Source organism: Mus caroli, unplaced genomic scaffold (assembly GCF_978045245.1).
Source record: "Mus caroli unplaced genomic scaffold, Mus_caroli_1 scaffold_12, whole genome shotgun sequence".
In the NCBI taxonomy this organism is placed as follows: Eukaryota; Metazoa; Chordata; class Mammalia; order Rodentia; family Muridae; genus Mus; species Mus caroli.
The window spans coordinates 73224706-73252174 of record NW_028227267.1 but is presented as its reverse complement, the minus strand read 5'-3'; the positions used below and the strand labels follow the sequence as shown (position 1 = coordinate 73252174).

The window sequence follows — 27469 nt, the reverse complement described above, 5'->3', positions numbered from 1 at the left end:
TTACTCCTTCAGTGATATGCCCTCAGAAGAGATTGATACAGTTCTCCTAGAAGTCCAATCCATCCCCAGTGGCTCCTTGAGTTGATATTTGACAGTGTAGTCTGCCTTTCTGCATGTGTTCCCAGCATGAGGCTACACACCATAAGAGGTAAGGAATCCTTGACCAGAGAAGGAGTTGTTCTGTGTGGACTTTCAGCTACCAATACTGAGACCTAGATGATTTTTTTTCTATAAAAAACACTGGCATTTTGTTACAGTAACAAAAAATAGCCTGATATAGTTCCATATGTGTTATACAGGAATAATAATAATATAATTTCTATAAAGTCTTTAAGCTTTATTGATGTATTTAAGCATTACTTTTAATACACTTCAAATTTTAGGGATATTTTACTTGGTTGGTATTCTAGTTTGTGTCTTATTGCTATAGTCAACAGCATAACCAAAACCAACTTATAAAACAAAAGGTTTATTTCATCTTATATCATAAAGGAAAGTTAGGGCAGAAACTCAAGATAGAAACCTGGAGACAAGAACTGGAGCAGAGGCCATAGAAAAATACTGCTTACTGGCTTGCTTTCCATGGCTCGCCCAACCTGTTTTCTTATATCTCTCAGGACTCAAGGGTAGCACTGCCCACAGTGGGCTCAGCCCTCCTATACTAATTATTAATCAAGAAAATATCTATGCACAGATTCCCCTACAGGGAAATCTAATGGAGACATATTTTTTTCAATTGTGGTTTCCTCTTTCCAGATGATCCTAGCTTGCATCTCAAGTTGACCCAAAAACAAAAACAAAACAGAAACAAACAAACAAACCCCAAACCCCAACCAGCAATTTGGTTCTTTAGTTTCTTTGTTTGTTCCTCCATTTGAGATAATGACCCACACTGAAGTTCACTCAGGCTGGCCTGAAATACACATGGCCCACAATAGCCTGAAGCTCCTTTACTGCCCCAGTCTAAAGCCTTGCTAAGTGCTGGGATGACAGGCCTCAGCTCCAATACCCAGTTCCTGTTTCTTCTTGATTACTGTGAAAGGCCTCCATTATCTGAAATAGTTCTTGTGCTTAAAAAGAACAATATGTCTTTCACATAATTTAACTATTATAAATTGAAATTAAGTGCATGTATCATTATACAATATGTTGAACATTGTTTTCTCAAATATGATACCTCATCTCAAATAGCTTTATTTAAAAATGGAGTTTCAAACATATAACTAGAAGGTTCCAGTTTGACTAGACTTCAGCTCAGGTCTTGAATTATAATTACTTTGGTTGTCTCCAAGAAACCCTGGCTTGCCCTCTTACCCCCGGCCCCTGCAGAGTTTCCTAGCATAGTTTTTGTTCATAGATAAACAAAAATATAAGTGTGTTATGTGGAGTTATAAGACTAGATATGGCACCATCAGCAGCATGAGTGTGCCTGATGTTGATGCTAGCTTGAGATAAAACTTGGTCTACCATGGCTTAGAAGAGTAAACTGAGCACTGAACATGCATGTGTTCAATGTCCTTCTGACTGTGGGAGTAATACAGTCAGCCACATTAAGCTCTTGATGCCCTGGCTTCCCTGCCACGATGAACTGTAACCTGAAACTATAACTAAAATTAGCATTTTCTCCTTTACATTGCTTTTGTCTGAATATGTAAACAGATTAATAGGATAAGAGCCGCCAACAACCCCACTAAATCATACTTTGCAACCTCAGATGGACTTGGCTCTGGTTTCCTTAGCATCTTCTGCCTGTACCTGTTCTTCCACAGTGAATTTTCCTAAAATGATAACTCAAGCTGTTAGCAATCACAATTAAAACCTCAAAAGGAGATGAGTAAACTGTAACTTTTATGTGCATATTATGCTAACATACACCTAGACATGCAGCATCTGGTTCAGCCCTGTCTCCAGCTGAGCACAGTGAGCGCTCCCACAGTCTGTAAGCCTAACCATTTCTATTTGGAGTAGCTTGTCTGAGTGATGAACAAAGCTGATATGTTACAGGAGCAGCCATCTGTACTGTTACCTGTGGTAAGCCAGCTCACCTATGCTAAGACTATTAACACCAGGCAGGATGAGGTTCCAGCATTAGGCTTTCTATCAGCTATACACTTACTAAGCGTTAGGAAGGTGAGACGATGAATTCAAAACTTCTCAATGTTGCTTCTTTGAAAGTCTTTAATCCTACAAGGGAATATTTTAAAACTGTATCTATAGTAATTAATATTTTAGTTTTGCTTCTCTGTAGTTATGATCAACAGAGCATGAAAGAGAGCAATCTTATCTTCAGAGGTGTTTTTACATTCAATTTATTGCCATTGACAAAAAAATTGCCTTTCAATGTGGAAAAATCCTCTTTGAAGAGCTTTATTTTATGCCTGCCTCATATGCTGCTATAACTTTATTTTAGTCACAATATAGGAATAAAGAATTTATAGACTGAAGAGTAAACACAAATCTTATGGACTATAACACTCTAATATATGTTATTTAATAACAAAGGAAAATGATTGCTACCTTTTGGAGAAAGGAGGAAACAATAAAACAGATAATGACATTATCATGAATATTAATATTTAAGGGCTACTTTGAAGACAGTTGTAAAAAAAAATTCTTAAACAGACAACTATTTATCTCAGGAACTTACGTCATTGAAAATCCAATTGTTTCTTCCAAATTTTTAATTTGTAAGATAGTGAATTCAACAGTTATAAACAAGCATTCAGGAATGCACATTTGAAATATGCACATATAGTGTTCTGCTAGTTTCCTGTAAACACTGCTATTGTCTGCTATGCACTATCGACAGGAAGACACTTTAACCAACAGATACCTGATTCAAAACAGAAAAAGAAGGAAGAGGAGGAAAAAAAGGAAAAAGACAATATATGTCATTGAGACAGGCCTCTGATACTGTGTGTGGGCTGTTAAGAGTCCAGAGGTTCTTCACAGTATTCTCTCCCACAGTGCTGCAGGCCTGCTCTGTATTTCACTGGCTTCCTTCTCTCTGATCCGCTTTTTTAACTCAGCTGCAGTTTTTTCCAGTTGTTGGATGTTCCATTGCCACTTCCTCCTATTTAACTGAATCTTGTTCATCTGACAATGCAAACGCTTAAGAATTGCATCATATCTCTTATGTTGTACCTGTCAGAAAACAGTGAGAACAAATCAATAGACATAACAGACACTCTGACTCCTCTAGAGAAAGGCACTCAATTAGAAATAATTAGAATAAATAATCAACAAGAATTATGTTAACAGTCAACATATTACCAATGCTGAAAGTTTTCAACATAAAATGACCATAATACCTTACGTTATGAGTACTATTCCCCACCCCCACCTCGTGTTTGTGTGTGTGTGTGTGTGTGTGCGTGTGCGTGTGCATGTGTGTGTGTGTGAAGAAACTGAAAGTCAGTATAATTTGAACACCATTTCAAAGCTTACAAGTTGCAGTGTTTGAATCCAAATTCAGCATGGAGATGAATATCTTCTTCTTGTCAAGGTCGTTGTCCAGTGTTAAGTAAATGTGGCCTGACATTGCCTCTTTATTGGTTCCTATCTGATGAAACGCAGTCTTGATATGTAAACTGTGAGTTTAACTTAAAAGTATGCATTGGTAGCACAGCTGATTCTCACCCAGTGCAGTCGCCTTGCTGCAGTAATTCACAGCTGCCAGCTGGTAAGACCATACCCATTCAGAATGGTGAACAGCTGGTAAGACCATGACCATTCAGAATGGTAAACAGCTGGTAAGACCATACCCATTCGGAATGGTGAACAGCTGGTAAGACCATACCCATTCAGAATGGTAAACAGCTGGTAAGACCATGCCCATTCAGAATGGTGAACAGCTGGTAAGACCATGCCCATTCGGAATGGTGAACAGCTGGTAAGACCATGACCATTCGGAATGGTGAACAGCTGGTAAGACCATGACCATTCGGAATGGTGAACAGCTGGTAAGACCATGACCATTCGGAATGGTGAACAGCTGGTAAGACCATGCCCATTCAGAATGGTGAACAGCTGGTAAGACCATGACCATTCAGAATGGTGAACAGCTGGTAAGACCATACCCATTCAGAATGGTGAACAGCTGGTAAGACCATACCCATTCGGAATGGTGAACAGCTGGTAAGACCATGACCATTCGGAATGGTGAACAGCTGGTAAGACCATGCCCATTCAGAATGGTGAACAGCTGGTAAGACCATGACCATTCAGAATGGTAAACAGCTGGTAAGACCATGACCATTCGGAATGGTGAACAGCTGGTAAGACCATACCCATTCGGAATGGTGAACAGCTGGTAAGACCATGACCATTCAGAATGGTGAACAGCTGGTAAGACCATGCCCATTTGGAATAGTGACCAGTGGAGCGGTTCCTGCATCTCACTTCCATTTATGTCCAACAGTGCTGCTGGCCCACATCTCTCCCAGCTTTCTGCACCTCCTCTGGCTCTGAGGCCTTAGCAGTTCATGAGTTATCCACTGTCCTATTACACTCAGTTGAATTTAATTGCTCTAATGTTTGTCTTATCACTAGTTAAGAGAAATGGTTCTGTTTTCTATATCCAGCTTAAAAGATCTAAGACAGTGGTTCTCACCCTTCCTAATACTGGGACTGTTTAATACAGCTCCTCATGTTGTTGTGACCCTCAACCATAAAATTACTTCCATTGCTGCTACAGAACTGTAATTTTGCTACTGTTTGGATTGTAATGTAAATACATGTTTTCTGATGGTCTTAGGCAACCCCTGTGAAAGGGTCATTCAACCCCCAAAGCAGTAGCAACACAGAGGCTGAGTGCTGGTCTAAGAGATGATGTGGTCTGTTGTTTCCTTGCCATTAAGTAACTGAGAAAATTGCTTCGGAGCCAGACAATGACACACGGCAGGGTGAAGAAGCATTGAAATGGCAAGTGATGTGGTGTCATGATGTGGAGGCCAGAAGAAGGCAAATAAAACAAGGCATTTATCTGCAATTTTCTTCTGTTAACAACTGAATAGAATGCATTGTGTACTGCATTGTCATTACCCATTTATCAGTAAAAGGATATTTAGTTTTTTTCTACTTCCTAGCTAGTTATTGTGAATAGAGCAGCAGTGAACACGGCTGAGAACGTGTCTGTGAAGGAGGATGTGAGGCCTTGGAGCATGTGCCTAGGGTTAGAGCTAGGTCAGATGGTAGATCTACTGCTAGCTTTTCTGAGGCTTTTCCACGCTGACTTCTAGAGTGGCCACACCAGTGTGCGATCTCACCTGTGAGTCTCCTTTCCCACATCCTCACCGGCCTTACTGTGAGTTGTTTCCTTGATTTCAGCCATTCTGACTGGGGTAAGATGACATCTCAGAGCACTTTTAATTTGAATTTCCTTAATTGCTAAGGATACTGAGTACTTTAAAGACTATTCTTAACATATTTTATGTCTTCTTTTGTGAACTCTGTGTTCAGATCCATACCCTAATTGGACAATTGTTTTTTGTTTGTTTTTTAACCATTTTATTTGAGTTATTTGTATACTCTGATTAGCAATAATTTATTAGATATAGAGTTGGCAAGGATCCTCTCCTATTTTGTGTGTGAGAATGTGAAGACACCACACACTTCAGATACAAGGCTTGGAGGAAACAAACCGAAACTGACCTGGAAGCCTTCTCCCGGAGGCCTAGCTCTCATGGTGTCCAACCATGCCAAGAGAGGAAAGAAACTACAAGTCTTCCCCAGCTGTAAACTCTATGAACCGCAGCAGTGACCAGCATGATAAGACATAATCTATGGTGCAAAAGTAACACTCTTATCTCAGGGTAATCAGCAGCCACCTAACTGGACCCAATGCCCGCTCAATGCTTGGAGAGAATTCAGAGATTCACACCTGTCACTGTAAACCTGACCAACTACTTAGAGCTGGTGAGGTCATGAACCCAAGAGGACAACTTACTGATGCTACTTTCCTGAGCCCATGTAATTCCCATGCATTCTGAATATATATCTGTATCCACAGATAAGAATAGCTCTTATCCCTCAAAAAGCTTTATTTTGCAGCAAAATGAATATTTCTACATAACTGATAATCGTGTAGAGAACAATGGAATATGTGGTACCTATTCCCAGCAGATACATCTTAATACAACACCTACACCTAAGTTCAGAGGACAAAGCCACAGAGGGAGAAGAAAGACTATAAGAGCCAGAGGACCAGGGTGTGTGCTACAAAATAGTGTTCCCTATATATGACAGAGTCACGTTCATGAATTCTTAACAATATGGTCCCCTAAAGAAGAGCTACACAGTGAAAACAGAACATGACAATTCAGTATTGATAGGAGACATCTCATAAGGCCTCACTCCTAAAGGAAAAGCTATAGATAATTAATGATCACTAAGAGAGGGAGAATAGGCCTTCTCCAGGGACAAGCTCCCCCCATATGTTATCCAGTCCCAAGCAGTCATCCCTAAACAAACATATTAATAATTACAGAAGAGCTGGTCAAGAAATTGAGAGGGAGTGAGGGGTCCTGGGAGGGCTTAGAGTGGAGAGAGTATGGAAAGGATGTAACTATAGTACTCATGTACGCAGATCCTTTAAAAATAATAATAGCATAACCCCCCAATAATATAAAGTTAAAAACCAAACCAAAACAAAAAAGTTTCTATATTAGAACTGACTATACAAAGAACACCTATCTTATTTGTCAAAGGCAGAGGAAGTGTCAGTGAATGACGTTCTGAGTGAATGTATCTTGTTGAAATGGGTATAGCCCTGTCATGGACACCAGTTCTCCATATGGCCAGCCTGAAGAGGGGTACTAAATAGTGTTTGACTGCTTATGAACAACTGACTAGAGTGTTCAAAGACTAACAACTGCTGCTTTCCCCTCCTGAATGTTCATAGCCAGAGACTGCTCGGCCACATAGAACCCCCCACCAAGACTAGCTAACCCCTTTTCCTGTATCTAGGAAACATATGGAGGACCTGATTATGGTAATAGGAGGTACCCTTCATTGGAAGTAGCAGACTCCCCAACTTCATCCTGGCTATACTGCGCATGTGCTGATGTCCCTAGTCAGGATTTCACAATGCAAACCACATGGGTCAATACTCAAGAAATAGGTTGTGGAAGTTAAACAATTCACATATAATCCAGACAAATTACTTTTAGCATATTCCTAGAACTACACAAACATGAGCACTATCTGTTTGAAAACATTTTCATTATCCTCCTGAGAACACAAGTAACCACTAACAATTTATCCCATTCTCCTACCCCATTCTTTGCACTAGGCAACCACTAATCTAATTTTCCTTTTATATATTTGCATATTTTCAACATTTCATATAATTAGAATCATGCAAGAGGTTTTCTCTGTGACTGGCTTTTATCACCTAGCATAATATATTTAGGGGTCAGCTCTGATGTAGACGCTATCAGTACTTCATCTTTTTTATTGCCAAACAATATTCCATTGTATGAGGAATCACATTTTACTTTGATTCACCGTCCAACTGTTGGTGAGCATTTGAGTTGCTTCCCATTTTTAGTTATCATCATCATACTGTTATGAATATCCATGTATAGGCCTTGATGTGTATATATGTTTTTACCTTTCTTGGCCATAAACAGAGGTATAGAATTCATAAGTCCTGCTTAACCCTCTGAAGACTTATCTTCCAGAATGCCGGCAGCATCTTATATTCCTACTCGTAATATATGAGGGTTCCTACTTCTATATACCCTCAAAATATTTATTACTATTTGCCATTTTTGTTAACAGCCATCCTTATGTATCTGAGGTGATATCTCATAATCAAACATTTATTATTACATTTATTTCGTGGTAGTGGTGGTGGTGGTGGTGGTATGTGGGTGTGTGGGTGTCTGTGTGTGTAATTGTCATGGAGCATGTGTGTGAAAGTCAGGAGAAATTGTGAAAGTTGGTTCTCACCTTCCACCATGTGGATTCTGAGAAATAAGCTTGACAGCAAATGCCTTTACTTACTGAGTTTCCTCACCAACCCAATGTTTATCGTAAATAAAGCAATACAATTATGTAATAATAGGGCCGAGATAGACACCTACTATATATACACACACACACATATATTATGCATAGTTATAAACATATATAATCTCATATAATTATATTATATATGTATAAACACACAGGTGAATACTGCAACAAGTCAGAATGTGGCAGCTTAAGTAAATTCAAAGTATCAAGTTGTCAAATAATCAATTTGCCCAGTATGTGACAATGACTGACTTGCCATGTCTATGTCTAATAGCTGAAGAGAGCTTTGGGGAACAAGGATTCTCAAGACTGTCCCCAGTCTCTCTTTCTTTGTACTTCTCAGTTTTCCTCCTAGGACTCAGACTGGGCCAGGTGCTCACTCTCCCCAGCTTCTGTCTCTTTCTCAGTCCCGCTAGTAGTGCCCAGGAGTTCTTTCCTGTGCTTACAGACTGGAGATTTCTGATAGTAAATCAATACTGTAGACTATTTCATCTTCATAGAAAATATTTTTAAACACACAAAGTAAAATAGAATGACCAAGGGAAGCAATCATGTTGAAATATTACTATGCATCACAGAAGAACTGGAATGGCAATATAAACATTTCATAATACTGATATAATGTTAGTTGTCAACTAACATTTCAAATAAACTATAATGAATTATATAATATATACATATATTCAATTCTTGTTAATTTTGCAATTCAGATAATGCATGCTACTTAGCAAACCAGGTTCATTAATATGTTAGCAAAACAAAACTGACTTCATATGGATTAAAAATAGATTAATATAGATCCTGACCAGGTAAACAGGGACCTCACTGGAGATCTTTACCTCTCCTTCTGGCTCCTCCAAACCCCAAACCCCAGTCTCATCTACAGCTATGCAGCAGACGAACCAGTGGTGGTTGCCTTCCCTCACCCCTGCCCCCTCTCCAAGAGATCACGCAGCTTTTCCACTCCTAACATCTCTCCACATGTACTGCTTTATCTCAGACCCCAACACCATCAGTCATGTCCTGGGACCCAATAGACTATTCAACCAGGGAAGTAGATAGGCTGACTGGAGATCTTCATCTCTCTCCCTTTGCTCCTCCAAATCCAATGCTCAGTGCCACTCCTAACTCTGCCACAGAAAACCTGCTGCAGTCCCCCTTCCTCCCCTGGCCCATTTCCTGTGGGTCAGATTTCCCCTATTAACCTCCTTACCCCACCCATTGCCTTATCCCTGACTTCAACTCTAACAGAAGGCCCTGGGAACCCACAGGCCACTCTCACAAGTGAAGGAAGTAGGCCAACTGAAGATCTTCACCTCTCCCTCCATTCTTCCAAGTCCAATTCCTTGGTCTCATCCACAACACTGTAGAAGACCTTTTGCTGTAGCCTTTCCTCACTCTCTGCCCCATTCCCAGGGAACCAAGCAGATTCTGGTAGAACACCCCACTTCCTCCTTCCCCTCTCTAGCCCAACTCTATTCTTTTTTTTTTTTTTTTTTTTTCGAGACAGGATTTCTCTGTGTAGCTCTGGCTGTCCTAGAACTCACTTTGTAGACCAGGCTGGCCTCAAACTCAGAAATCCGACTACCTCTGCCTCCCAAATGAGTGCTGGGATTAAAGGCATGCGCCACCACGCCCGGCTTCCCAACTCTATTCTTAAATTCAGTTTCTATTACCTAGAAACACATTTTGGATGGAACCTTCATTGGCCACACCTAACAGATCTCTAGACGAATTGCCTACCAGGCAAAACACAGCCAACAAACTCTCCTAAGAACCAGAGAGGAACAATGAACAAAACACTCACCCAACAAAAGCAAGACCTGACAACAGCACCTAGGATTACAATTTTCCTAATCCTACATGCCTAGATGCCAGCATAAACGCACAATCAATAAGACACTAATGTCTCCACGAGAGCCCAGCAAACCTATGACAGCAGCCTTTGAGTATTCCAACATAGCTGAAGCAAAGAGAAAGACTTTAGAATAGCCTTTATGAAGATGATAGAGGCCCTTAAAAAGTAAATGAATGCATTCTTTAAAGAAATCTAGGAAAATACAAACAAATAGTGGAAGGAAATGAATAAAACAGTTCAAGATCTGAAAGTGAGAATAAAATCAATCAAGAAAACCCAAACCAAGGGAAATCTGAAAATTAAAAACTTGTGTACTCGTACAAGCATGTCAGAGGCAAACCTCACGAAATGAATAAAAAGATAAAAGAGAGAATCTCAGACATTGAAGATGCTATAGACAAAAATAGATATTTTGGTCAAGGAAAATGTTAAATCTACAAACTGCCTAGCATAAAGCATCCAGGAAATCTGGGGCATTATGAAAAGAACAAATCTAAGAATAATAGGAATAGAGGAAGAAGAAACCCAGATCAAAGGCCCAGAAAAAAGCTTTAATAAAACCATAGAAAAAATTTCCCCAGCCTAAAGAAAAAATGTCTGCCAAAGTACAACACGCATACAAAATACCAGATGGAATGGACCAGAAAAGAAAATCTCCTCTACACATAATAATCAAAACAATAAATGTATAGAACAACAAATAAGAAATGCTTCAAGGGAAAAAGAGCAAATAACATATAAAGGCAGACCTATGAGACTAAAACTGGACTTCTTAGTGGAGACTCTCAGAGCCTGTAAAGGTGTGCTGAAGACTCTTAAAAGACCACAGACGCCATTCCAGACTATTATATCCAGCAAAAATTTCAATCACAAAGATGGAGAAAGTAAGACATTCTATGATAAACCAAAATGTATGCAGTATCTATCTACAAATCCCGAACTAAAGAAAGTGTTAGAAAGAAAACTCCAACCCAAAGAGGTTAACTACACCCAAGAAACCCAGAGAATAAATAATCTCAGACCAGCAAATCCAAAGAAGGGAAGCAAACACACACACACACACACACACACACACAAAACACATGCATACACACCACCACCACTACTACCCTGATCACCAACACCACCTTCATCACCACCACTACTACAAGTAACAACAAAATAACAGAAACCAACAAACTGTGCTCATTGATATCTCTCAACATTAACGGTCTCATTTCCTCAATAAAATGGCATAGACTGACAATGGAGGTGAAAATAAGCTCCCTCTGTCTGTTATATCCAAGAAACAAACATCCTTTAACATCAAGGACAGTCATTATCTAAGATATTCCAAACAGTGGACTTCAAAAGCAAGCCTGACATAATAGACCTCCAACAAAAACTAATCAGAAAAGATAGGAAAGGAAACTACAAGCTTATCAAAAAACCAAAACAAACAAGCAAACAAACAAAAACCAACCAAACAAACAACACCTACAAATAGGACATTTCAATTCCTGACATCTATGCACCAAACACAAGGGTACCAAAGTTCATAAAAGAAATATTACTACAACTTAAATCACATACTGACACTCACAAGACTGTTATTGGGAGACTTCATTTCCCTCCTCTTGACAACAGACAGGTAACCCAGAGAAAACTAAACAAAGAAATGCTGGAGTTAACTGATGTTGCAAATCAAATAACCTAACATATATTTACAGAATATTTCATCCAAACACAAAAGAATAGACCTTCTCCTCAGCACTTCATGTAACTTTCTCCAAAATTGATTACATACTCAAACTCAAAGCAAGTCTCAAAGCAAGTCTCAACAGATACAAGAAAATTGAAGCACAAAAAAACCACAGGACAGTTGAAAACAATCTAGAATAATAAAAGAACTGAAGGAAGTATCACTATCTCCAATATCAAGTTGTACTACAAAACTATAGTAATAAAAACATCCTGATATTGGCACAAAAACAGACAGTTTGATCACTAGTGTTGAAATGAAGACCTAGACAGAAATCCACACATGCATGGTTATCTGATTTTTTATAAAGAAGCCAGAAACACACACTGGAAAAAAGGGCAGCATCTTTGACGAATAGTGCTGTTATAACTAAATAGCTACATGCAGAAGAATCCAAATAGATCCATACTTATCACCAGACAAAACTTAACTCTAAATAGACCAAAGACCTCAACATAAAGGCAGACACACTGAACCAGATAGATGAGAGAGTTGGGAATAGCCTTGAACTTACTGGTATAGGAGACAACTTCCTGAACAGAACACTGATAGTGCAAGGACTGAGGTCAACAATTAACAAATGGAAGCTCTTGAAGCTGAGAAGCTGCACAGCAAAGGACAGTCTCATTAGGACAAAGATGTAGCCTGGAATATGGCAAAAGATTTATACATCTGATAGAGGGCTAATATCAGGATATAGAAAGAACTTAAAAGACTAGCTATTAAATCAAACAAACAAACGAAAAAAAACAATTAAAAATGGAGTACAGGGGGCTGGAGAGATGGCTCAGCAGGTAAGAGCACCGGACTGCTCTTCCAAAGGTCCTGAGTTCAAATCCCAGCAACCACATGGTGGCTCACAACCATCCGTAATGAGATCTGACTCCCTCTTCTGGTGTGTCTTAAGACAGCTACAGTGTACTTACATGTAATAAATAAATAAATATTTTAAAAAAATGGAGTACAGATCTAAACAGAGAATTCTCAAAAGAGAAAACTCAGTAGCTGAGAAGCCTTAAAGAAACACTCACAATCCTTAGTCCTCAGGGAAATGCAAATCGAAGCTACTTAGAGATTTCATCAAACACCAAAGTGACTAAACAATACAAGAAGCAGCAACTTATGCTGGGAAGGATGTAGAACAAGGGACGGGCTCATCCCTTGCTGGTGGGAATGCAAAGAGCCACTATGGAAATCAGTGTGGCAATTCCTCAGGTGGATGTGGATGAATCCGCCTCAAGATTCACTAGGCAACTCTTGGGCATCTACCCAAAGCACACTTCCTCCTGCTCCAATGTGCTCATTGCTGCTCTACTCATAATCGCTAGAAATTGCAAACAAAGTAAATGTCCCTCAACCGAAGAATGGGTAAAGAAAATATGGTCTATTTACATAATGGAGTATTATCCTGCTATTAAAAAGTGGCATCATGTAATTGCAGGTAAATGAAAAGAACTAGAAAAAATATTCCTGAGTGAAGTATCCCAGCCACAGAAATACTAATATGGCAGGTATGTGTTTACATGTGGATATTAGCTATTAAGTCCATGATAAGCAAGCTACAGTCTGTAGGATCACAGAGCTTAGGTGTAGAGTAAGGGACAAAATGGGTATACAGATCTTGTTAGGAAAGGATAATAGAATAGTTATGGAAGGATGGGGACTGAAGGGGAGGATCAATGAGAGGGGAAAGGGAGAGGTGGATGAAGGAGAGAATACAGGAAGAGTATTGCTTAGCTTGCTCAGCTAAAATTAAGGGACACTTAAGTGGTAATATGGAAACCTAATACAATTCCTGAAAAAAAGATATCTAAAGGCATTCTATATGAAACCAACGAATATAGATTAAATAATGAAACTATATCTAAAATAAGCTTTTCAATATATCGAATTTCTTTAAAACAGTGTAGATCTGTATAGTGGGCTTTCTGCTGCTGTGATAAAACACTCTGACCAAAGCAACCTGAAAGGAAAGAGTTTCTCTGGTTCATCTGTCCAGGCACAAGTCCATCAGGTAGGGCGGGCAGAGCAGGAGCTCAAGGCAGGAACTGAAGCTGAGGCTATGGAGGAATTCATTTCTTCAACTGAGGGTCCTGCTGCTTACTGCCTTGCTCCTCATGACTTTCTCAGCATGCTTTCTTTTACCTCCCAGAACCATCCACACAAGGATAGCACCGCCCACAGTGAGATAGACCCTCCTACATCAATCAGTGATCAAGAAAATGCCCCCACAGACTTGCCTACAGGTCAAGAACACTGAGGTGCATGTAATTGACTTGATTTTCATGCATGTATCAAATCTTGTGATAATGTGGCTTCTAGCAAAGTATTTTCCATAAAGGAGAAGCAGTGACTCACATAAATTACTCATCTCCTTGAAAGTTTGCTTTTTTTGTAATGATATGGAATACCTGACTCTAAGATGCTAACAATGTTAAATTTCTAAGCTTACAGACTGAAAAGGAGTTTTGGCCTAGGGGTGACTTCATGAAGGGCAGATTACCTAGTAAGCTTCTTAAAGTCCCTCCAGGTGGTATTATGACTGATAGCTGTAGTAAAATGAAAAGGATGGGAACAGAGAAAAAAATGGCAAGGTGTGAAGGAGAAGGCAGGAAGATGGGTTGAAGACAGGAAAGGCAGAGAGACTATGTAAGTGGAGAAATGCAGATGAGTAGGTGCAGGAAAGAGAGAACTAGCAAGATGTATATATTCTGATGAGACAAAAGCAAAACCACCATAGCTTAACAGTGTACAAACTGCAAATAACTATAACATACACAACAAGAAGGAATAACTAATTAACTCATTAGGTGGAGGCGGGTGTGTGTGTGTGTGTGTGTGTGTGTGTGTGTGTGTGTGTGTGTGTGTGTGTGAATGGTGGTGAGAGAGACAAAAACACCATAAAACCAAAACTTATAAACATAGATACAAAACAACCAAAAACAAATAACTTGCAATAGAAGACACTGGTCCCACTTTTTCACTCAGTGAAATATGAAATTCCTCCCTTTCCTAGTAATGCCATTTGTAGTACTTTTCACAGGAGATGGGATCAACTATTCCAATGAAGCCAGTGTGGCCTTCCAGATAGGCACTTCTGTAAATGTACATCTGGCTTTGGATCCTAAGGCAGGGCAGTCATGGTGACTACAGGTCTGGCATCCATTGCCCACTACCGGCTGAGGTGGGCATGTCAAGCTCTTTCTGGGAACAGTGGTAGGGAGAGGACAGTCCTTTTACAGCAGAAACTCATGGGTGGTGCAGCTTCTGTGGGCTGACTGCCAGCATGCACACACTTTCTAGGTTAGTTCAGAGATTATCAGAGTGCCCAGGGAGTGTCCCAAATTGCGGCTCCTGCTGCAGCTGCTGAGCTGCAGTATGTCAGCACTCACTCACTTCACTGTCATTAGGTCTTTAAGGATGAGTGGCGGGCATGGTGGCAGTTGCTAGTCTGAGCAGGATAGTGGTCTAGGTGTATCTGTTTCACTTATTATAACCATCCATTTGTTCAGAAGTGGTTTGACTATGTCCTGATACCTTCAATCAACTTCTAAGCAATTCAAGAAAAGTACTCCTTTACTCATCCACATGTTTTCCACTTCAAGTCTTTTGCAGGACCATTTCCTTACTGCATTAAAAATGTTATTTATCATTTTATGCAAATCAAAATGACCCTAAGATTCCATCTTATACCCATCAGAATGGCTAATATAAAAGGAAAAACAAACTCAAGAGATGACACATGTTGTTGAGGATGTGGAGCAAGAGGGAACACTCCTCCATTGCTGGTGGGTGTGCAAACTTATACCACTCTGGAAATCAATTTGGCAGTTTTTCAGAAAATTGGGAATAGGTCTACCTCAAGACCCAGCTATATCTATCACTCCTGAGCATATACCTAAAAGATGCTCCACCATCCCACAAGGACACTTGCTCCACTATGTTCAAAGCAGCTTTATTCATAATAGCCAGAAACTGGAAACAACACATATGTCCCTCAACTGAAGAACAGATAAAAAAATATATGGTTCTTTTACACAATGGAGTATTACTCAGCTATTAAAAACAAGGACATTAAAAAAAAAAGCTGGGTGTGGTGGCGCATGCCTTTAATCCCAGCACTCACTCGGGAGGCAGAGGCAGGCAGATTTCTGAGTTTGAGGCCAGCCAGGTCTACAAAGTGAGTTCCAGAACAGCCAGGGCTATACAGAGAAACCCTGTCTCTAAAAATAAACAAACAAACAAAACAAAAAACAAAACAAAACCAAGGACATTATGAATTCTGCAGGCAAATGAATGGAACTAGATAACATCATCCAGAATGAGATAACCTAGACCCAAAAGGACATGCATAGTATATACTCACTTCTAAGTGGATATTAGCCAAAAAGTACAGAATACCCATGCTAAACTCCACAGACCCAAAGAAGCTAAACAAGAAGGATGACCCAAGCAAGGATGCTTGAATCTCACTTAGAAGGGAGGATAAAATAGTCATAGGAGGCAGATGGAGAGAGGGAACTGGGTGGGAGAGGGGATGGGAAGGTGTGTGTGTGTGTGTGTGTGTGTGTGTGTGTGTGTGTGTTTAGGATCAAGTGTGGGGAGAGATAGAAGAGAGAGGCAAGGGCCAAGAGAATGAATGGAAGTGAGTGGCTGGCTGGAGTAAAAGTGTGGAGGTGGGGCAGGGGGAGGGCATCTTTAAGACATGCCAGAGACCTAGGATGTGGAAGATTCTCAGAAGTCTATGAAGTGACTTTAGCTAAGACTCCTAGCACTGGGGACATGGAACCAGAAGTGGCCACCTCTTGTAACCAGGCAGGATCCCCAGTGGAGGGATCAGGAACCAACCCACCAACAAAACTTTTGGCCCAAAATTTATCCTGTCTACAAGAAATGCAGGGACAAAGATGGAGCAGAGACTAATGGAACAGCTAACTAATAACTGGCCCAACTTAAGGCAAGTACCAATCCCTGATGCTATGAATGATACTCTGCTATGTTTGTAGACAGGTGCCTATCATAACTGTCCTCTGAGAGGCTTCATCTAGTAGCTGACTGAAACAGATGGAGAAACAGACAAACATTGGGGGGAGCTCACAGAATCGTACGGAAGAGTTGGGAGAAGAATTGAGGGACCCAGAGAAGATATGAACTCCATAAAAAGACCAAGAGAGTCAACTAACCTGGACCTTGGAGCTCTCAGAGACTGAACCACCAACCAAAGAGCTTACACGGGCTAGACCTAGGCACCCTCCAAATAAATGTACCAGACTTACAGCTCAGCCTTCATGTGGGTCCCAAACAACTGGAGCAGGGGCCTGTTTTGGATCCCATTCCTCTCATTGGGTTGCCTTGTCTGGCTTCAGTAGGAGAGGATGCATCTATCCCTGCAGACACTTGATGTTCCAGGGTTAGGTGACAGTCAGGGGAGGGCTCCACCCTCTCAGAGAGGAAGGGGAAGGGGATGTTGGGGGCAGGGACTGTGTAAGAGGGGGACTGGGAGGAGAGGGGCAGCGATGGAGATGTAAAATAAATAAATGAATGAATAGGGGAAAGAAGGTTACTTAGCATTTCTTAGTGAAAACACACTGGAAATGAGGTTTATCGGCTTGGCTTATTTGAAAATTTCATTATTTCACCTTTACTTAAGAAAGAGCATTTCATAAAATATATAATTCTTAGTCAATAGATTTTTTCATTTTAATACTTCCACATGCTTTCTGTTGTTTACTAGCCATCAGTGTTTTTGACTTTAAAAATCAATTATCATCATTCTTGTGTAGCTAATGGTTTTATGCCTGCTGTAAAGTCTATTCTTTATATTTAGTTTTAATAACTTTAATGACCTCAGATACTTTTTACTCTATCCTGTTTTGAATTTACTGAGTTTCTTAAATCTTCAAGATATACTTTATTTCATGATTAGATTCTTGGCCAATATTTCTTCAAATTTTTTTTAGGTCTCATTTTTATCTCTTTTTGTTTCTGGAACTAAAAGTATAGAGATGTCAAACTGTTTAATCTGGTCCCAAGGTCTCTGGGCTGTTTCAATTTCTTTATTTTTTCACTCCTCTTTCTCTCGGTGCTTTGACCAGTGACTTGAACTGTGTTCTAGATTGGAGAAAATCTGTGTTCTGTTGTGTCTAATCTATTAATTCCATTTTTCATTTCAGAAATTCCTCTTGTCCATTCTGATTTCTGTGTGGTTCTGTTACTTGATAGTTCTCTTCGCTCATCATACCCATCAGGACACTGACATTTTCCCTGTAGAATGCTTAATAGCAGTTCTCACTCTCTAGCAACTGCCAAGACAAGCAGAACTGTATTTTCAGCACGCACATATTCCTCTGCTACAAGAGGACCGTTTTCTCTTTCTTCACATCTACTACTATTTTATTATTAACAAATAGGAGTCACATGTTGCAAACTCTGAATTTTATTATTTTTTTCTGAAAGTATTGAGTTCTGCTCTAAATTCAATTAAACTATTGATGACCGTCTGAATGTGTAAGATTTTAATACTTAGTAGAGTATCTATTTCAGTTTTGTCCTGAGGTTTAGGTCTTTAGACCAGCTGTTGTCTTAGTTATCATTATGGTTGTTATAATTTGAATGTAAATGCCCTCACAGGTTCATTTTGAATATTTGTTTCCCAGCTCATGACATTGTTTTGAGAGACTGTAGGACATTTTGAGCATGGAAGCTACCTGGTTGGCACAGGGTAGTAATTGTGGCCCTTAGAGAGTTTCAGCCTGGTCATCCCTCCAGCAGGAGATCTCTGCATCCAGTGTGCAGGCAAGATGTGAGGAGTGCCAACTGCATGTTCCTAATGATATGAACTCGCTGTGTCTTCCCTGTCATAAAGGATGTATTAGTCAGGGTTCTCTGGAGTCACAGAGCTTGTGGAATGTCTCTCTACATTAAGTGAATGTATTGTAATGACATACAGTCTGTAGTCCAACTAACCCAACAACGGTCAGCTGTGAATGGGAAGTCCAAGGATCTAGTAGTTGCTCAGTCCCATGAGGCTAGTTGTTTTACCTGGTCTTCTGTAGAAGTTGGAATTCTGCAGAAGTAGGCGCCAACAGATGTGCTGGCAAGTAAGTGCAAACAAGCAAAGAAGAGTGAATTTCCTTCTACCTTGCCTGGGCCTAAGGTTTTCATGGCCACTATACCTCAAGATCTCCGTGTCAAGATCTGGGTCAGAAGCCTGTGTCTTCCAGCATCAAGATCTGGGTCACAGGTGTGCCCTCCATTCCTGGATTGTAGTTCATTCCAGATGTAGTCAAGCTGACAACCTGGAGTAGCCCTCACAAAGGACCATGCCCCCTGAACTGGGAGGCAAAGATAAACCCTTCCTCCTTTAAGTGGCTTCTTTCATGTATTTGGACACAGTGAGGTGAAAAACAGTTGTCTTTACTACTAGGGCTCCCCAGAAAACTTCTCTTAAGAGCAGATGCTGAAATCTCAGCTCAGCAACATTCTAACTTTGTTTCCAATTGAGGACCTTGGAATTTTACTCACATATGCAGCTCAAATTACAGATATAGCTTTGTAAGGAACTAATATTGAAAATGTGAGGTTCCTTGTAAGGCCAAATTTAGTATTGACCCAAATAACATCATAAGGAAGCAAGTTTATAAAACAGTATGAAATTATTTTAAATGTAGGACATTTTTTTCATAATTATTAAGAGAAAGTATATTACTAAAAACTTATTATTAAGAGAAAGTAGCAGAGCCTAGATCTAGTACTAATGCCTGGTGCAAAGGATTTTGTACTATGGTGTTTACTCCAACAGTTCTTTTAATAATGAAATTGGTTAAATGCTCATCAGTTGTGGTAGGGTGATAGAATCTAAGGTGTAGCAGCAATATTGCTGGCAGCTTTACAGCAATTAAAATATATATCGTATATAGTTTTTTGAAAATACTAGGAACCAAAAATCAATCCAATAGTAATAATAATAAATTAATAGTCAACATTTGTAATTTCTATTGATTAATAATTTTTTACCACATTATCTTGCCAGAGGCATCAGATTCCCCAGAGCTGCAAGCAACAAGCAGTTGAGAGGTGATGTGTATGCTGGGAACCACACTCAGGTCCTCCATAAAGAGAGTAAGAGCTTTAACCCCTGAACCATCTCCCCAGTCCTGCTTGGACAGCTCTTTTATCACCAATAAATACATATATGACCAATAAATAGTTTTGAACATGTTCAGTGTCTTTAGACATCATGGAAATGCAAATTAAAGCTACTCTGAGATTCCATCTCACCCTGGTCAAATCGTATCAAGAGAAGATACAACAGGAAACACTAGAGATGCTATGGGAAAGAGGAGCCCTTATTTATTGCTGGCAGAAATACAGCTTAGTATATCCACTATAAGGAACAGAGTGGATGCTTCTCAAAGTATTAAAAATAGAACTTCTATCATCCCTGGCCATATGCACAAGGGCTCATCCTATTGCAGAGATTTGTACAGCCATGTTTATCACTACTCTTTATCATAATGATAAAGAAACAGATGTCTAAGAACATATGAATGGATAGTGTAATGTGGCATATATATATGTATGTATATATATATATATATATATATACACTCACACAATGAAAGTTTATTAAGTTAAACAAGAAAAGTGAAATTATGACATTTACATACAAATATATAGAACTGGAAAATATTATCATTAAGTGATATAATCCAAGCTCCAAATGACAAATACCAGACTTTATCTCCCATATATAGATCCAAGCCTGTAACTGTTAATTATGTGTCTCAAGGTGAGGACAAATATAAAAGCCAGGAAATTAGAAAGGGGCCAAGAGGCTAGAGAAAAGAGCCTTTAATGGAGGCATGGGGAGACAAGAGAACAAAGTAAAGGGGATTACTGGGGTGAAAGTGCACAGTGGTGAAAGGGGTAGGAGATGAGGGAGGAAGAAGGAAGGATGGCCATCCAACATGAAATGCATGCACAAATCACACTGGAAACCTAAACTGTAAGGTAATTTGAAAACAAAATAAAATATTGTTTAAAAAGAAAATACAGGAAAAAATTGTTGAATTGAATGCTCATTTATTTGTTGCTGATTTTTGGTTGTTGTTTAGATATACATGCTTAAATAATTAATTAAGTATTTTCATGTCACATACTCATGGGTTTCCATTTGTTTAACATGTCCTTATCTTTTTCTCCCTATTTTTACGTATTACAAATATTTTAAAGAGCTGCTCATCTTCTCTATTGCTATGAAAGTAAAAGAACTTAACCAACGAGTTTATGAAGGTATTTCTGTCTTTTAAAATGTTTAACACAACTAAAATTATTCTTGTATTTCTTGAATGCTCTTAAGAGAGTATGCATAGGTATATGAGATGTGAATTCCACCTAGCACTCTGCACATAGTTAGCCAATGTTGTGTTTATTTGTGTGTGGAGGGGATGGGCATGGTGCAGTGTGGTGTGCCGTGATGCATATGTGTGGGCAAGTGCATGCCACAATGGCTCATGGGTAGAGGTCAGAGGATAACCTGCACTCAGGTTGTTGGGCCTGGCAGCAAGCACTCTCAGCTGCTGAGCCATCTCACTGGGAGTCCAGCTTACTTCACTTCTGCCATTCCTGCATGGGGACTGCTTCCACATCTCTTCTCGGTTTCATCAATTGCTTTTCTTTTCTTTTTGTTTTTTGTTTTTTGTTTGTTTGTTTGTTTGTTTTTTGAGACAGGGTTTCTCTGTAGAGCCCTGGCTGTCCTGAAACTCACTTTGTAGACCAGGCTGGCCTCGAACTCAGAAATCAGCCTGCCTCTGCCTCCCGAATGCTGAGATTAAAGGCGTGTGCCACCATGCCTGGCTTCATTAATTGCTTTTCTATTTTCATACCACTCATGTACTACCTTACTACTTATAACATTCTAATAAATTATTATACAAATAATATATAAAAGAATATTACAGAACAAAAATAAACAAAATGCCTACTCTAATTTGAATACCTACTAAACTATAAGATAAAATCAGTGTTTTATGTACTGAAAGTGCATAAAGGTAAAGACTTTTTAATCTTCAGATTATTTAGATGTTTTCATATCATGCCAAGTTAGTTACAAATAAGTTAAAATCAACATTTTATTTTCTAAATTGTGTTAAAGGTAAAAAATATTTTCCATACTTGGTCTCTGTCCATCCAAACCAGAATGACAAAAGTCTAGGGCGCGACCTGGCATGTTAGGAATGAGTTTCCCTTTTGTTTTCCTTGCTGCTTTATTTTGGTCTAGAGACAGAGTCTCACTCTGCAGCCTAGACTAGCTTGGAACCTGTGCAACCCTTCTGCCTTAGTAGCCCAAATGCTGGGATGATCGGCAAGAACCCAACTTCATCTTCATTTTATCTATAGTTGTTTTGAAAGTTGAAAATATCAAACCAAGACATGTTGAACAGCAATGCTTTTTAATGGCCCTTAGTCTATTTTCAAGATTCCAGTGTCTAGAATGGTCATCCCTTTAAACCATCTAAGCCTCTGCTCTCTAGCCATTAATTAGGTACTAAGTGGTAGGCAGAATGAGACCTGGAGGAACTCGAGAGAATTCTAAGTCAGATGTCTTTTTGGACCAGGTACTGCTTTATAGATTGGCTTCAAACTCTGTTCTTCCAAGTGCTAGCATTAAATAGGCATGTTTCATCCCATGAAGTGTTTAATGTGAATGAACACTTGCTTTGTTTGAATGCTTTCACATGTTTTAATGGAGTGTTATCTCTTGTTATATTTTAATGGCCTATATTTACTCAAGTTCTTTCTTGTTCCCTAGCTGTTTTGAAAATCAAGAGTAAACTGTGGAAATACAAAGATGGTATAAGTCTAGACATAGTCTCATGAAATATTTAAATATAGATAATTAAGACTCACCTCTATTTCTTTTCTTAAGTTTTCATGTGTCTTTTTCTCTTCTTCCAGAAAAGATGTTTTCTCAATGATTGACTCTTTTACTGTCATAATTTTATTCTTTATCTCTGAAATGTCTTCCTGGATATTTGTAAAATTTAAAAGATACAAGTCAAAATGAGTCTTCCAAGACTTTTTCAGGGTTTTCCTAATTTATGGAAACTAGCAAAATCAAAATTTAAATTTGGAAAGTAGGATTAGAACATTGCTTCTATAGCTATACAACATAAAGAACCATTGTTAGCACAAAGCAAACCTGGACTTCAGACACAAACTGAAAACCAAACAAAACATGAAGGAGAGCAGAGGTGTGCTGATGTTCCCTGACAGCAGTACACAGGGTGCTTTTTAATGCTTAGCAATGACTAGTGGGTATTTTAAGTTGCTTTCCCTATGGTCCTCTAGGAATAGTGAGAGGAATACAAAGATATCCAACAGGCAATTATGAATTCAGCTTGTGTGCATTAATCGCATGAACTGATTTGGTCAGCATTCTTCAGAATAGAAGCTAGAGGCTGAACCTTTTAGATTAATTGTTCACTGTGATTTTGACCATATATATTTATAAACCCACGGGTGATCTATAAATACCTTAGGCATCTGCACATTCAGGAAATTGCTATTTAACTTATATATCTGATTGCCATATTACTAACTTAAGTTTTAAAAATTGTGAAAATAGTTCCTGAATGTAGAGCTATACACATTTTCTTAATTTGATTATTATTGATTAGGTATACTTATAGAAAACAGAAAAGGGCTTGATAAGCATCATTTCAAACCTGTAATTGTATTGTGCAGTTCCCTTGGGAATCTTGGAGGTTTTCCATAAGATCTTCTTTCATTGTCTTTAGGTTTTTTATGAGATCTCGTTTTTCATAGAGTTCAGTCATAAATGGACATTGGCTTTTTATCTCTCCTAAATTATCTTTATAAGCTTTTATTTTTACATAATATGCATTATATTTTATCATTTGCTCCTCAAATTTTTCTTGGGCTGTTTCTGTATCAAATTTAAGTTTTAAACTTTCTGAATATAAGGACTCAATTTGAGCTTCTAAGCGTCCACACTGAAGTTTAGAGCTCTCCATGGCGGCATCTTGCCGATGCATTTGCCTGTCTGTTTCTTTAGCTTCTTCAGCAATAGTCACTATTTGTTTTTCAAGATCATGAAGTTCAATCTGTAATATATTTTATAAATATCATTAATGATTAACTGATTGTTTAAGCTGAGAGGAAAATTATTATTTTAAGTCATAATGCACATAAGGAATCACAACATAAAAACGTACATTTATTAGATATAGAGAAATGATTCATACTAGAAGACATGCAATAGCATAATATACACTTATTTTAGAATTAGAGAACAGTCTCAGTTGTGTATTTCTTACTTGCTCATCTAATTCTAAAGGATTAAATGATATAATTTTAGCATCTTATGTGGAAAGCAGATACTTGGTTACTCTAAAATGCTTTTATAGGTACCTGAACTATTTGTTCAAATAAGACAGTGTGGTAAAAATTATATAGCCAGAGTTAAGTAACCCAGAGACTAGTTTCCTCATTTTTACAAATCTCTAAGATCACACGAAACAAGCTTAATTATCCCATCCAAATGTCAGTTTCTTCATTTGCAAAATAAATACAAAGTACCTACTTTGACTTCAGGGGATCAGCCATGGCTCACTCGTGCCTCCTTACTAACACCTGATTCCATGTGACCAGTTTTCTTTGGCTCTTCTGACTCAGGTCTCACTATTTCTTCTCAGTGTCAGCAACCCCTTCAAATATGGGGCTGCCTCGGTGTTTACTCACCATATCTTCTCATCATTCTCTACATATTAAACAGTCAGGTAAATGGTCCCATTTTATTGTATTTTCTGCTGACGGTTCACAGACTATATGTGGTTATTAAGTTCTGTATTCAACTGCCATGGGCCACTTCAAATTCATGATGTACACAAATCAGACTTTCCTCCTCCCTCTATAACCTATTCTATTTGTATCAGTTATCAGTTGCCATTACCATAAAACCTCAGTGACATACAAGACAGTGGTATTTATCATGAACATGCCTGGGAGACACTGGTGTTGCTAGGTGATGCATATGCTTGAGAGCAGGGAGCTCTTCCTGATGGTTCTGCTGACTTTGGTTGGGTTTGCTCTTATGCTCGGGGTTGTACTTCTTTGTTAAATGGCTTTTAGGGGAATTAGACTCTTAAGTCCTCTTAAACAGGGATATGTATTCATCGGGTTCCTTGTCTTGGCATTTCTGAAAAAGGAAAACTAAATTGTCCTATGTGAAACTAAGCAGACCTCTGGTGCAGGCTACCCATGTCAAAGGTGACAGGGAAGGTAGGAAGGCTCCAGTGAGCTGCTAAACCCTCACCATTTACCATTATTATCACTACTGTACAAAGGGTAAAACTGAAGTACAGGGATGTTAAATAGGAAAGGCAACAAACTGGAATCCTGACTGAACCTAGGAATATTTGATCCTGTGGTTTGCAATTTTCATTTTATTTGCTAGATCAATAAACATATGAGGTATATCTTTTTAATAACATATATAGATCGAAAGTTTAGTTAATAAAAATAGAAGTTGGTAAGAATGTTATATCTAACAAAGCCTTTTTCAAATTGAGAGATAAATATATTTCAAGACAAGCACAAACTAAGGCAGAGCATGACCACCAGCCCACTACTCCACAAGATATTTAAAGGAATATTATGCAAAGAGAAGGAAGAAAGGCAGTCTTGATAATGAGAACATAGAGAAGAATACATTTCTGAAGAGGAATGGCTAAGCAAAGGAATCCGTCATGCTCAACCCGATAAGCTAGTAACCCTCTGGTACTAATAGGAGGGAAAGTACAGACAATTATCCAACTAGCCATAAAAAATAACCAGCAAAGTTACAGGAACATCTGTCTATAATAACCTTAAATGTAAATTATCTCAATTTACCAGCAAAAGAACATGGGCTATCTGACTGATTTTAAAAACCAGATGCAACTTTCTGTGGTCTTCAGGAAAAACACTTTACTGGTAAGGACACCCACACTGAGGGTCAAAAAATGGAAGATAATCTACCCAGCAAACAGAAACTGAAAAGATATTGGCATATCTACTCTCGTACATGATAAAATAGACTTTGAGCCAAAATTATCGAGAAAAAATGAAGAAGACCACAACATATTAATAAAAGGAAAAACTACACAAGGAAGACAAAATAATTTGGTACATATACATCAAACATTGAGGCTTCCATAGTGGGCATAAAACATCAGATAAGTACAGCTACGGCAGTGGTGAGCTATTTAAATCTTTCTATGTAAGTTATCTGAACTAAAAATGAACACAGTTCAAGTAAATATAAGTTAAATTATACCAGACTTAAACTCAGACTTAACAGATATACATAGAGAAGAGTCCATCCAAGAGACACTGAACACACATTCCTCTTAGCAGCTCATCAAATCTTCTCTAAACAGCCCATATCCTAGAACACAAATGAAGTCTTACCAAATATAAAAGAATCAAAGTAAGTAACTGTATCTAATAAGAGCTAACAAATAATAAAATATATAAAGAGTACAGAGATACGCAGAGATTCAACTGTGCAGTTCTGAATGATGAGTGAGTCAGTGGAGAAAGCAGGGAAGGACTGAAAAGTGCCTTGAGTTGAATTGCGCTGTTTTGAACAATAAAGGGCTCCTAGGCTCAGGCACTTACACACTTGGTCCCCCATTCAGGAGTTTTAGGGGAGGTGGTATGGCCTTGCTGGAGGAACATCTCCCCACTTCCAGTTTACTCTTTATCTTCCGGTTGAGAATAAGATTTCTCAGATTCCTGCCCTACTTACCTGGTGTCACTCCTTATAGCCATTATGGGCTCTCCTCTAGAACTGTAATCCAAAATAAACAATTCCTTTTGTAAGTCGCCTCAGGTCCTGATATTTTATTATAGCAAAAGAAAAGTAACTAATACAGAAGAGAAAATAAAAACAGGGCTTACTAGAACCTTTGGGATACAGCTAAGTCAGCTAAGAGGAATGTTTATAATGAATATCTACATAAAACAATTTAAAATATCTGAAATAAATTAATGATGTACCTCAATGTCCTTGAAAAATCAAGAACAATCTAGTCTTAAAAGTAGCAGATGGGAGGAAATAATAAAGATTGTGACATAAATGGAGTTTAAAAGAAAACTCTTACAAGACTACTTACAAGCTCTTTGAAAAAAATGAATAATATTGACAAATTCTTAGCCAAACTAACAACAACAACAACAATGCTCTGGGCTAGCAAGATAGCTCAGCAAGTAAAGGTCAAGGTGCTTCCTGCCAAGCCTGAATTCCATCTTCACAAATCAAATGGTGAAAAGAGAGAATGGGTTCCTCTAAGTTGTCCACAGACCTCCACAATGGGATGCGAGTGTGGATACACACACTTTCACAAATAAATAAAAACAATGAGAGAATACATAAATTAGAGATGAAAAGGGAGAAATTACTACATAAAGCAGTAAAATACAAGATATAATTAAGGAGTACTTTGAAACTCAAATGCCAAGAAACTAGAAAATATAGAAAAAAATGGATACATTTCTAGATATAGATGACCTATCAAAACTCAAGTATGGACAGATATTAAGTAGTGTGGATAGCCCTGGAGCTAATTATATTTGATGTTAATTCCATTCTCCTGTGAGTGGTTGTGAACAAGGAATGAGTCAGCGCTTAGGTTTCCTGTAAACCTGCTTCCCACCTTAATTTGTAAATTAAAGGAGAGCTGATGATTGGGCAGATAAAAGGAAAGGTGGAGCAGAAGATGGGGAGAGAGAGGAGAAAATGGAAGAGGGAAAGGACTCAGAGGAGGAGGAAGACGAAGAAAAGC

At 38.6% G+C, this 27469-nt stretch overlaps 1 protein-coding gene across 4 annotated transcripts in view; it reads right to left on the bottom strand.

The window, feature by feature from the left end:
* Positions 1 to 462: 462 nt before the first annotated feature.
* Ccdc122 (coiled-coil domain containing 122) overlaps positions 463 to 27469 on the bottom strand; it is a 66009-nt gene continuing 39002 nt past the window's right edge. For 3 of the 4 annotated variants that reach the window (XM_021182396.3, XM_029469201.2, XM_029469202.2), the window contains 3 exons: positions 23348 to 23746; positions 22530 to 22646; positions 463 to 3144 (listed from right to left, as the gene is read on the bottom strand). In XM_021182396.3, the coding sequence (XP_021038055.1) occupies positions 2947 to 3144; positions 22530 to 22646; positions 23348 to 23746 (714 nt within the window). In that variant the 3' untranslated portion in view covers positions 463 to 2946. The remainder of the gene's footprint in view (positions 3145 to 22529; positions 22647 to 23347; positions 23747 to 27469) is intronic. The other variant, XM_021182397.3, reaches the window with a different exon arrangement.